The 12805-nt window shown below is 37.9% G+C and overlaps 1 protein-coding gene across 2 annotated transcripts in view; it reads right to left on the bottom strand.

The window, feature by feature from the left end:
* Nucleotides 1–6452: 6452 nt before the first annotated feature.
* Nucleotides 6453–12805, bottom strand: part of ALG5 (ALG5 dolichyl-phosphate beta-glucosyltransferase) — a 43914-nt gene continuing 37561 nt past the window's right edge. For both annotated transcript variants that reach the window (XM_058687140.1, XM_058687149.1), the window contains 2 exons: nucleotides 8781–8866; nucleotides 6453–6655 (listed from right to left, as the gene is read on the bottom strand). In XM_058687140.1, the coding sequence (XP_058543123.1) occupies nucleotides 6540–6655; nucleotides 8781–8866 (202 nt within the window). In that variant the 3' untranslated portion in view covers nucleotides 6453–6539. The remainder of the gene's footprint in view (nucleotides 6656–8780; nucleotides 8867–12805) is intronic.

Genomic DNA, 12805 nt, shown 5'->3' with positions numbered 1-12805 from the left:
TTTTTCTTCACTGAGATTTTTCCCCCCTGAGGCTTTCTGTTTTTTCATTCATTTTAAGCATGCTTGCAGATGCATTGTAGCATTTTTATGATGGTTGCTTTAAAATCATTGTCAGATAATCCTAACATTTTGGTAATCTCAGTGTTGGCATCAGTTGATTGTTTTTATTCAAGTTGAGGTTTTCCTGGTTCTTGTTTTGACAAATTATTTTTTTTGGAAACCTGGACTTTTAAATTATATTCTTGGACTCTGGGTCTCATTTAAACTTCTTGTACTAGCTAGCTTTTTCCACCACAGGGGGAGGGGAACGTGTCTTGTTACATTGCCAGGTGGAGGTGTGAGTACAGATTCCCCACTTGGCCCTTATTGATACCAAAGGGAAGGGGGTCTGCTTATTACTTTTGGAGGGAAGGGAGTTATAGCTACCTGGTGTTCATTGTGACTGTGGTTAAGAGTGGTTTCATGACTGCTGGGCCACCAGAGGAAATGAGGCCTCCTCTGACACCGTCTCAGTGAGGAGAGGGTGAAGCGCTTACTGCAGGGTGGGGTGGAAGAGAGGCTCCCTGGCTGGTCGCCTCTGAGGTCATGAGGTAGAGGAATCACTGCCAGCTGATGGGAATGAAAATCCTGCTCCCTACTTGGCCTTCTCTGACTTCACCTGGATAAGGGTGTTCAGGTGCCTTATTACAGCCTCATGAGGATGTGAGTCTAGGCTCCCCATTCAGCCTTTGCTATTGTCAGCAAGGGTGGGGTCACCATTTTATTTTTCTGTAGTGTTTGATTGGAATGGAGCAGTGACTGTTTTGCTGACCTTGCTCCTTTCTTGGTCCTTTGGAAAGAGAGAGAGGCATTTGAGGGACTTTTTTTTTTTTTTTTTTTTTTTGTCTGTGCCCATCAGCATTTTCAGGTGGCTCCTTGACCTCCAAGTCTGGGAGATATGAGACAAAAAGAAAACCCAAGGGAGTCACCACCGTGTCCATCCTTATGTCTCAAGGTCTCTACACAGTCTGCCTTCTTCTTGCACCTTTCAGAGTCTATTCATGTTTGTTGTATATATAATGTCCAGGGGTTTTATTTGTTCTTACAAATAAAAAAGAGAGAGAAAGGAAAAGTACATTTACTCTATCTTCCCAGAAGTGGGAGTACTTACTATAATTTTTATAGTCGTAGTGTCATTATCTTGATTTAGCTGGCCTTTCCATTAAAATGTTTGAGGAAATGTTTCTTTAGGTCTCAAGGAATATAGTGAAAACTATAAATGAGTAGGATTGCTGTTCTTTTTTTTTTTTTTTTTTTCAGAATGACAAAAAGCAAAAGGAACTGAGAGGATATAAACTATCTTCCCAGATGGAGGTGAATCTACTTTCATTGAAGTTGTATGTTGTGCATGGAGAGTCCCATAGAAATATAATAATTTAGGGAAAATTGTCCTAATTTTGAACTGCAAAGATTTATTTTTGCTTAGAATATAACTGGCCCCTTGATTTTACATTTTTGGAATTGCTGTATAAATGCTTCACATTTTCTTTGCAAGTAGATTATTTGGGGGTAGATGCCTTTTAAATGTGGTACTGCTATCGATTTCCTCCTAATTGTATAATAAAGCCATCCAACAATGCTTGGAAGCTAGGCATTCAATATATATGCACTCACTGAGTAAAAGAGGGAATAAATGAGTGATTTATAAAAGAATTTTTTCTAAAGCCTTGAGGGTGTATATATCATTATTTTAAGGACTTGTACTTGCTCTTCAATTTTATTTTGGAGGATTCGAATTTAAATTCATACACTGGTTGGTTCGGGCATGTTTGTCAGCACTATGGCTCTTGGGGCCCAGGTTTTACTGTCCCTACTCTCGTAGTGGAATGAGTTGCACTGACAATCACTTACCCTTTACCTTCATTATCATCATCACACACACACACACACACACACACACACACGTATTATCTTATTAATGTAGACATTCATGGGTCAGAGAGGTAGTATACATATCTTCATTTCCCGGGACGATTTCTGAGGTGCATTGTGCTACTTCTCAGCTAAGAATCACTGCTGTCACTCTTGGTCCCTTCTCTGCCTTCAGTCCTTCCTGTAGGACACCTTTTGATGTAGTACTACAAGCAGGTTTCCGCTGATTACCATTGGACCCCTTGCCCTACCCCATCAGACCCTCCTAGGTGGGGGAAGTTCCCTATAGCCTCCACCGCGGCTGCAGTGAGGTTTAGACCCACTGCTCATGTGCCTACCTTTTTTTTTTTTTTTTTTAGCATTTATTCATTTTTGAAAGGCAGAGAGAGACAGAGCGTGAATGGGGGAGACACAGAATCTGAAGCAGGCTCCAGGCTCTGAGCTGTCAGCACGGAGCCTGACTCGGGGCTTGAACTCACAGACTGCGACATCATGACCTGAGCCGAAGTCGGACGCTTAACTGACTGAACCACCCGCGCGCCTTTGTGCCTACCTTTTCATTGGGATTCCTAGAGGCTGTGGGTAGAGATAGTTTCATGGCATTCCCACTTGGAAAATGGAAAACGATTTCTCCACATTGCAAAGCATGGTTAGGTATTACTGCAGACCGGTACAGAGTAGTTCAGGTGTGTTATAGGCTTGCTATACATCTTTCAGACTGCTGTAAGGACTTAACCATATTTTTTAATATTATTTTTCATGGGAAACACTTTATAGGTTCCAGACAACTGATTTGTAAGCTGGCTTTGGTTTATAAGTTGAAGACAGGCTGAATGCTTCCAGGTATGTGGTTCTGCAGGTAAGATTTGCAGGCATCGTGCCCTTAAAATGCAAAGTCTTCAAAATGTCAGGATAGGATCTGTTTTGCTTGCATAACTAGAGCACTGTATCACTGTATCAAGGGATCCTGGGATGAGTTTCAAAAAATATGTGTATGTTATATATACATATATATGTTTTATATACACATACATATATAACATGTAATATATATATATGTATATGTATATATACACACACATGTATATATATAGCGTACAAAAAGACCACCTGGATTGGATCAAATCTGTAAAGATACTTCTTTTTTTGTGACCATCAAAATACTACCTGGAGTTTTATTCAAAAACAGTGAATTACAAATGTATTACTTCATAAAGCCCTTTATTGGATTGATATAATGAAATCATTAATTTGTAGATTTGATGGATTTTGAGATTGTGCAAAAACAAAACAGCCTACTAGACTATTACTTCAGGGGATTTAGCTATTAATAAAATGGAGAAACTCATTCCTGTAATTTTTTTTTTTTGACAAATGAATTGAAATGGTGGCATTATCTAACCATTTCAGAAACCTTTATTGAAAAATCACAATTTAGGATGCTGTGGAGACACACAAATAAAATAAAAGGCAAGGTTTCTGCTCGTAAGGAAATCGTAATTGAATAAAGAAAATGGAAAATAGAACTGAGAATCAACCACGAATGGTGGAAAGACACAAGATTGTAGACATTGAATTACAGGTGTCAAACACACTGTTGTCCTGATACAATCTCAAGTGAAACTATATATATAAATATTATGTAAGAACAAGTCAGAAGGTACAAAGTGAATGGTCAGGTTATCTGCATGTAATAAACTTGTCCTCTCAGTTTTAATCCTACCTCACCATCCTTTATGTTTCCTATTTTTTATTCAGTAGAAGCACAACTCCTGGCTACCTGTGGGACCATGGACAAATCTCTTGCCTAATCCTACTTATTTTTTTCTTTTAATTTTTTTTAATGTTTATTTTTGAGAGTGACAGAGAGACAAAGCATGAGCAGGATAGGGGGGATGGTACAGAGAAAGGGAGACACAGAATCTGAAGCAGGCTCCAGGCTCTGAGCTGTCAGCACGGAGCCCGACGCAGGGCTTGAACTCAGGAACTGTGAGATCGTGACCTGAGCCAAAGTTGGACGCTCAACTGACCGAGCCACCCAAGCACCCTATCCCTTGCCGAATCCTACCTATTTCTGAAATGTAATTATTCCTATTGATAGAGTTACTTCATCAGAGAAACTAATGCATGTAACATTTTTATCACACTTTTTTATATATAGGGAAAATAATAGCCGATAGTTTCACTTTTGCCATGGCTGCTTGTTATTTTTTTTTGAGCAGGTTCTGTAATGTCAACAAGTCAAACTATGTTTTCTCTTACAGAGTGCTTCAGATTCTATACTATGCTGTTAACCTAGGTGAATCTGGGCTTAGATGGGTAAATTGGCATCAAGATCAGAAACCTTTCTAAATAGTGTTCCTGGATGAACTACATAAAAGTATTGAAACTTCCCCTCAAAATCCTATTATTCTTTAAATATGCATTTTTATCACTAGCTTGCAAAGAGCATATTGCAGGTTTGGTTGCAGACCACTGCAATAAAGCAAATGCAGTAAAATCAGTCAAATGAGTTTAGTTTCCCACGGCATATAATAGTTATGTTTACACTATTCTGTAGTCCATTAAAGAGGGTAATAGCATTCTATTTAAAAAGGGTACATACTTTAATCCAAAATTACCTCATTGCTAAGAAGTGCTAACCATCATCTGAGTTTTCAGTGAGTCGTAATCACTGATTACGATAACAAAGACAATAATGAAACATTTTGAAATATTGTGAGAATTACCAAAATGTGACACAGAGACATGGACTGAGCAAATGCTGAAGAAAATGGCACCAGGACTTGCTTGGCACAGGGTGACCAAACCTTTCATTTGTAAAAACAATGAAGTATCTGTGAAGTGCAATAAAATGAGCTATGCCTGTAAATTATTTTATTTTTATTTAGTTTCATTAAGGATCTTATATTTGGTTCAGGTTTGTACTTTTACACTCTTTGTAAATGCTCATTCTTCTACAATTGGCTTTCTATCATTTCTACTTGCATAAGCCTTGCTTTGTTCTCTTAAGTGACTTAAATGCTCTTAAAATCTGGTGGTAAATGAAGTTTGTTTATTCACGTAATCAGCATTAAGTGTCTACTATATACTAAGTACTGTGCTGGCATACGAATTTGAGTAAGAAATGGTTTCTGTTTTCAAGGGGCTTATTGTCTACTGCAGATGTGATAATATCACTGTCGCTGAAACTACTGGAGAGGAGTCATTTTTTAGCTTATTTTAAGCTTTTCCACTTAAGTTTTGTCTTTAAAATGTTATAGTGTACTTCTGAAAGTTTCTATTTAGGTATCTCCAGTTTTCATACCTTCAGAAACTGACGTAGGATAGCCATTAGAGTGTAGGCTTTGGACCCAGACTACATGGGCTAGAATCACAGCTCCACTAGTTCCTAGCTGTGCGACCTTGAGTGAGTAACTACTTTATACCTGTTTCCTCTTCCATTGTAAAAGTTAAGTGAATCATGATATACACTAGGTGCTTAGAACAGTGGCAGGCATACAGTAACCACTCAATAAATGTTAGATATTGTTATTAGTTTCTCTAAAACATCAGAAATAATCTAATTCTGAGTTCTAGGGGTAAATTATTTTATAATTGCTATTCATTAGTCTTGATAGTATCTCAAAAACATAGGCTTCTGATGTTAAGTATATGCATTTATCAATGTTAGAAAACATTTTTTTTTTTTTTTAATAATCTCTACACCCAACATGGGGCTTGAACTCATGACCCTGAGATCAAGAGTTGCATGCTTTACCAACTGAGCCAGCCAGGTGCCCCCAAAACTTTCTCTTTTTTATAAAGAATTTTCAATTTCTAGTAACATGAACTCAAGAGCAAGGTGTTGCCAGGAAGTAAGAAAATAAGTGCAATATATGTAAGTAAAATTGGGGAAGAGAGATGTAAAGACCATATAAGGAAGTAGATGCCTTGGTGAGAGAGCCTATATCCTTCCTTTAAATTTTTTTTTAAGTTGATTTATTTTGAGAGTGAAAGAGAGAGAGAGAGAGAGAGAGAGAGAGAGAGAGAGAGAGAATGCCAAGCAGGCTCCACACTGTCAGCGTGGAGCCTAACGTGGAGCTCAAACTCATGAACTGTAAGATCATGACCTGAGCCAAAGTGAAGATTCGGGATGCTTAACAGCCTGAACCACCCAGGTGCCCTACATCCTTTCTTTAACATACAATTTCCTAGTGTTTTATAAGTTGAATATGGGCTTAATACTAATAAGTTTGCATATATTTAAACATATGCCAATTTTATTTTTAAATCTCTGAGCACAGGTATATGATTATGGTTTATATTTAAATTCATGAGAATTATGCAGGTAGAATAACTGCTTCTCTCTTCTGTTTAAAAGTCATATTTCTCAGAATCATAATGATAATAAGAATCAATAAACAAAACTGCTGAAGCAAAAGAAAATCTGACTTTGTTACGAACACCTTAATTTTTTTGGGGGGGGTTCAAAAGAGGTATAAACATTTATAGTTATGGCAGTTAATTCTTTAAAAATTATCAAAAGGCAGGCAAGGGCATAGGTTTATTCCAGGTTTATTTAAAATTTTAATTTCCGGTGAAATAACGTGACACTGATACGTAAGAATACAAAGACGGCAAGTAACCTAATTCATCTTCCTGGTTTGCTCAAGCCTCCAGGCACCAGTCAAATATCGAAGTCGTATAAAAAGTAGGTCCTTGCCCATTTGTAGCCAGCTCCAAAATGGAACTAATTTAGAACCTGTGATTTAAAAATAATTAAAAAATGAATTAACTTGAACTCTGGAGAAAATATATCAGTGTAAAATTATATTTTAGAAGTCAGTCTACATGACCTTTTTGAGCTTCTAGTCACCGTAATTTATTTTTTATATTAGGCATGTATGCATGTAATTATGTACAAGTGTATATATTTAATTCCATCTATACATTTAAAAATGTTTTTGGGGGTGCATTTTTTTGTTTTGTTTTACATGCTACTTTTCAGTCTCATGCACTATAGAGAAACAGGTACATCTCCACATGTAATATAAATTAATCTGGGAGAAGAAATATAAGACAAAAACTCACTTTTTATTCTAATTCTACCAAAGACTCTTCAGTTAGCTAAGATAAATACTATCTTAGCTACGACATCTTCTTTCCAGTGGTTGCCAAGAGGCAGTATGCCAACCCTAGTTGACTACAGGAAATCTGCCTCCTGGAGCATGTTGTAAAAGCTTGTATTCCTTGATTTTATCCCATAGAACTGTTTTTTCAGTAAGTCAAAAATAGATTGCAGGTCAGGTAATGGGTGCGAGGTGGTAAACTGTCACAGACTGATTGGTGACAATTTTCCACATTTAAGCCCAAATACTCTGGCTTCTTCCTGTTTTTCTTTCTTTTTTTCCCCAAATTTTGAGGTAGAGTTGGCAAAATTGAAATATATTTAAAGTGTTGAATGTAAGGAGTTGATATATATACATATATAAACACACATACACTTACACATACTGTGAAATGATTACCACAATTAAGTTAATTAACACAGTAACACATCCACCTTAATTTTATTTTTATCATTTACAAAAGAGACATCTTCAAAGCTGAAGTGAGTGGTTTCTCTAATAACAAAAACAAAACATCTTGGAAGTGAAATGAAACTGGGAAGGATCTAAATTGTGGAAATTTTGGATGGCCCTATTATAGGGAGGAGGCGCTGGGTATATATGGCCGACGATTCTGGGAATGACTGATACAAAACCGCTCATTGAGTGCCGGTTAATGAAAAATAATACACAACTATCTCTGAAATGCAAATGAACAAATGATATAAATATGAAACCCATTTTTACTCTTCCCCACTTCAACTTCCTACAGAGTCTATGCTGGGCATAAATCAACACAGATCAACACAACAGATCTTACAAATCTGAGCAATCTTTTACCAGCTTCTCAATCCCCTTTGATCTAGGTAGCTACTGCAGAGAGTACTAAAATTTTTGTAAGCTAAATTTGATTCAGCAAGACTCCCAAGACGTTTGCATTTGTTCTGTACTGTATAGTTTGTATGATCCCCAGACTGCTTCTTAACCTTTTCCTGTCCCTAAACATCCACGGTTACATAACAGTCATGGTATACTGCAACAGTGACTTTCTGAGAGGAGGCCATGCTCAGCAGAGGAGGAAGGACTCAGTTGAAAAATCTCCACTTGAATGGTAAGTGCGCCCACACTGTGAATTAACTTAGGGGCATTGTAAGGTAAGCAAAGGAGAAAACTAGAATATTTTTTACGTTCTACAATATAAGCTTTCAAAGCTTTTTCAAACAGGAATTATTAAGATTTCTGTATAGATTTCACATTATTAGAGATCTTAGAGATTTTCACATTTTTGGATATATGTACAGATACCAGTTAAAGACTGGCTCTGAATGGATGTGGACATTTGCGGTAAAAACAACTACAGTTCCTTATTAAGCTCTGCATGGTGGCTTGTAGGTAATCAATACCTACTGAGTAATGAAGTAAGAGAATATTAAAAAAAAAGATGACACAAACAAAATTTATCTTAAAAGACTTACCAACTTTCTTCTAACCTCAGATTACCATGATCTTGTCTGCTGTAGAAGTTTTACTGAATTCTACAGTGGGGTAGGGTAGTAGGCCTATTGAAGCCCCCAGGAGGAGACTGCAAGGATAGAGAAGGTTGTGTGCCATCTGGAGGGTGGAGGGGATTAGTAGCCAGAACTCTACACAACCACGTCTGAGTCAAGCCAGCTGAGGAGGTCTTGAAGGGGGCAGCCAGTTAAGTTTACTGGACTACTGTATTGTCTCCTATCTCCCCACCCCACCCAGGATCAGCCGAAACATCGACAATATACTCACCTTCAATTTCAGTCCAGTTGACCGCAATTTCTGCTATTGGAATTTTAAAGAACTGTGCTATGTAAAGCAGTTCTACATCAAATGCCCTGAAACAGAAAATATATTGATTTTTATTTTTAAAAAGAGAGATAGAGTGTAATTAAATCTCTAATTTGGCATGTTTTAAAGAAGCTTAAAAGGCAGATATAGAGCTTATATAGTAAAACTGAAAGTCAGATTCACAGAAGGTCAAACAAAAGGTTAAGTAGTTCAGGAGCTTCAAGGTCAATAATTTAGTGTGTCATTGCATAACATTTAAATGAGAAATATGGTGTCTCCATCACAAGTCAGAAACCCCCAGAGGTAAAAAAGGCCGCTTGGGCTCTGAGAAAATTTAATCATGGAAATTTTTCAAAATCGATTGCTTTCAATCCCAGGCTTCACTACCTCAAGGTACAGAACTCATAGCATTTTCAACTGATTCAGAGAGTTGATAAAACAGAACTCTGAGCAGCTCTTAGAGAAAATGTCCATCACTTAAGAGTTGTTTGATTTCATTCATCTACCACCAGAGGATCACGGTTTCTTTTCTTTTCTTTCTTTCTTTTTTTTCAAGTTTATTTATTTTTGAGAGAGAGACAGAGCATAAGTGGGGAGGGGCAGACAGAGAAGAAGACAGGATCCAAAGCAGGCTCCAGGCTCTGGGCTGTCAGCACAGAGCCCAGTGTGAGGCTCAAACCCACGAACCATGAGATCATGACCTGAGCCCAAGTTGGACACTTCACTGAGCCACCCAGGCGCCCTAAGGTTTCTTTTTTAAATACATGGTTCACTAGGGCCTTGTTTTCTCCTTTGCCCTTCCTCATATGTCCTGGGCAATATAGTACTGCCAGCTGTTGAAAGTAAAAAGCCACTTTAGTCTGAAATGCTCTTTGGGTATAACTAAATATATACATGGGAATTTGATATATTGTCTCATTTTCACTTAACCCTGTTAAAATCATCTCCAGTCTGAATTCCCAGTTCATCCTTCCTTCTCCCTATGAAAGGCTCCAGAAGCTCCTCCTCCGTGGTTTAGGTCAAATCTGCTTTCCCTAGTTTCTGCATCTTGACTTTGAAATTTTCCTGGATTCTGCTTACAAAATTCTTGAAGCCAGTTTCCTCCTCTCACTGGCAGTGAGCTCGGGGAGAGCAGCACCATCACCTGCTAAACCTTCACGCTCTGGTAACTGAAAGCGCTCCAGTCCTTCACAGCTTTGCTTTCCTCTTGAGCCATTAAGCCCCCGCTTTCTGGACTGCATGGAACACACTTCGGACTTCCAGGGGGTTGGTTTTAAAATATTAGCACAAACACGAAAATACCTAAAACCCACTTCTGCTTGATTTCCCTGATTTCAGACAACTTGAATTTGGGAGTTCTGTCTTCTTGGCCACAAAACTGTGACTGTCCACTGTGTGACTTGTTTAAATCCCAAGTGTTTGGATAAGTGAATATGAAAACGTTTAAAAAAAAAAAAAAACATGTAATGCTTTTTCTTATCCTAATAAAATATTTACTTAAGATGATAAAACCATCTACAAAGGCGTTCTTTGTGTTGTTAAAAGGACTGTGTAAAACTTTTGTTAACTAGCATGGGACACTCACGAAAGGAGGAAATTTTATGAATATTAAACCTGGTTAACCCTTAACCCTCCCCTTTAACACAAAACCAAAAAATACCCAAAAGGTTGAGTTGGTTCTAATGATATACAATAATTTGAACACGATTATTAAATACTGTTCTAAGGATATCAGCATATGATGACTTATCAAAGATGCAAAACAACATAAGAATGATGAGTGGAAAGGAGTGGGGAAAAAGAAGCACGGATTAACTGAAATTACTTTATATTTACAAAAAAACCCTGTAAGGACGATTCATCTTCTATTACTTTTACTATATTCTTCTCTTTTAACATTTTAAAAGACATGAAGATGTTTGCTTAAAAAGAAATTTCCAGTTCACATCACCTTAAGAGACCAATCTGTCACCAGAGCAAACATAACTGAAATACCAAGTACTTCTGGATAGAATCTCACGCTATGGCACATAAGCAGTATAAGGGTCACTCTCTATCTCCGATGCCTTCACTTGTTTTCACAAATGCAGGGAGGGCAGAGCCACTGTTTTCTTTTGTTACTCAGTTCCTCGTATAGCTGTGACCTCACAGATCTATTCCTGAAGAACAAAGGGCATGTTGATACTCTTTTAAACACACCAGGCACACATGTCCTCTACTGCTCCCTCCTGAAGTCCCACTAAAATTAAAACAACAATGATGGAATAAACACGTAAGAACAAAGAAGGGATGGAAGTAATAAAAAAAATCTGAAACTTGGAAAGTAGCTGGACAACTGGGAACTAGGAAAAGTAGACTGTGAGAAGGGAGAAGCCTAGAAGCAGGCTATGGGTCCCGCAGACCTCTCCAAAGGCTCAGGCATCCCTGGCCTCACTGCAAATGAGGTCTGCAGGTGGTGCAGGAGGGGCTTCAAAAGGGAGGACTCACGGAAAAGCTCAAGGGGATTCTCCTTTCCTCAAGTTGGTTGTGTGAATGCTGGCAGCCAGGCTCATTTCCACCAGACAGGAAATCAGGAAATCCTACTTTAGTGAAAACAACCAGCCCAAAAGATAAGGACAGTTGAAAGTTTCCCACATAAAGCGGCCCACTATTTAATCCATGGTGAGTTGATCAGAGTTCTCTGACCATGTACACAGCTTCCGATGAGCTTTGTAGTACCACACTAAATACGTGTGAGGCCAGACTTTAATGATAAAAACAAAGAAAATTGGGACAACAGAAACTATGGAGGGAAAGAAGAAAATGTCACAGTTTTAAATGAGACATTAAGTAGTAGTGGAAGGTACTGTACTCATGAAACGAATAGGGTAAAAAAAATGAATACTAGAAAACAAGAGTTGTAGGAAGTTAACATTTTTGATAGCAGAAACACAAATTTAAAAGGAGCGCTAGATGATAAAATTGAGGAAAATCTCAAAAGACATGAAACAGAAAAGAGAAGAGAAAATTACAGGATCAGCACAGAAGGCTCACATTTGTTTATAGGAGAAAAGGAAAAACTAGAGAAATTATTTAATGACTAAAGGACATTTCTCAGCAGTAAAGGACCCAGGTTTCCAGATTTAGAGTGCCTACTGCATACACAACAAGATGCATGAAAAAGCCACATTAAGTCCCTGAATCATGGTATTTCAAAACACTGTGGAGTAAAAGCTTCCAAAAGGGGATGGAAACAACGTGCCATAGACAAAGAATCAAGATTCAGATTACTGACAGAATTGGACTTCTCTCCAGAAACACCGAGTGCCAAAGGCAACAGAGCAATGTTCTCAAAATCCCGAGGAAAAATGATTTCCAACCTAGATTTCTGTCTCCGGCTCGCTATGAGGCAAATGTGAGAGAATAATGCAGTGCATTGCCAACGCAGTCTCAAGATTTTGTTGTCATTTCTTTAGGAAGATTCACAGAGGACGTGCTCTACTACAATAGGGATATAAACCCAGGAAAAAAACAGGAGCTGTGCAGCAAGCCCGAGAACAGCTAGAAAGGTGAGAGCCGATGAGACGTCTCCAAGAAAAAAATGAAACTGATGCACAGTCTGGAACACATGGATGCACTGGAACACACGGAGAGGTACTTTCTACTCCTCACGGAGTGTGAACGTAAGTAAGTGACAGGTCCATCGTCAAGTAGTGCGACAGAAAACTCCAGAAATTTATTATCTTCAGGAAAACAAAAAGTACTACAAGAAAGGTAAAATAATCAGATTGTACACTATGGCTTGAATGTGAATTATCTTTACACACCTGTACCCATCAGTAGTGATCTGTATTTAGAAACTGTATTAGGAGGATATGTGTGAAGGGTATACAGGGGTTTAAGAAAACTATACTTCTCCATTGATTTATTTTGGAGTAATATCTAAAACTGAAAAAACGGAGACATGGCTATGCAAACCCATTATTTTGAATATGAAAGTAATTACC

The sequence above is a fragment of the Neofelis nebulosa genome, chromosome 1 (assembly GCF_028018385.1).
Source record: "Neofelis nebulosa isolate mNeoNeb1 chromosome 1, mNeoNeb1.pri, whole genome shotgun sequence".
In the NCBI taxonomy this organism is placed as follows: domain Eukaryota; kingdom Metazoa; phylum Chordata; class Mammalia; order Carnivora; family Felidae; genus Neofelis; species Neofelis nebulosa.
The sequence above is the reverse complement of the archived record's forward strand: the minus strand, read 5'-3'. Positions and strand labels throughout refer to the sequence as shown.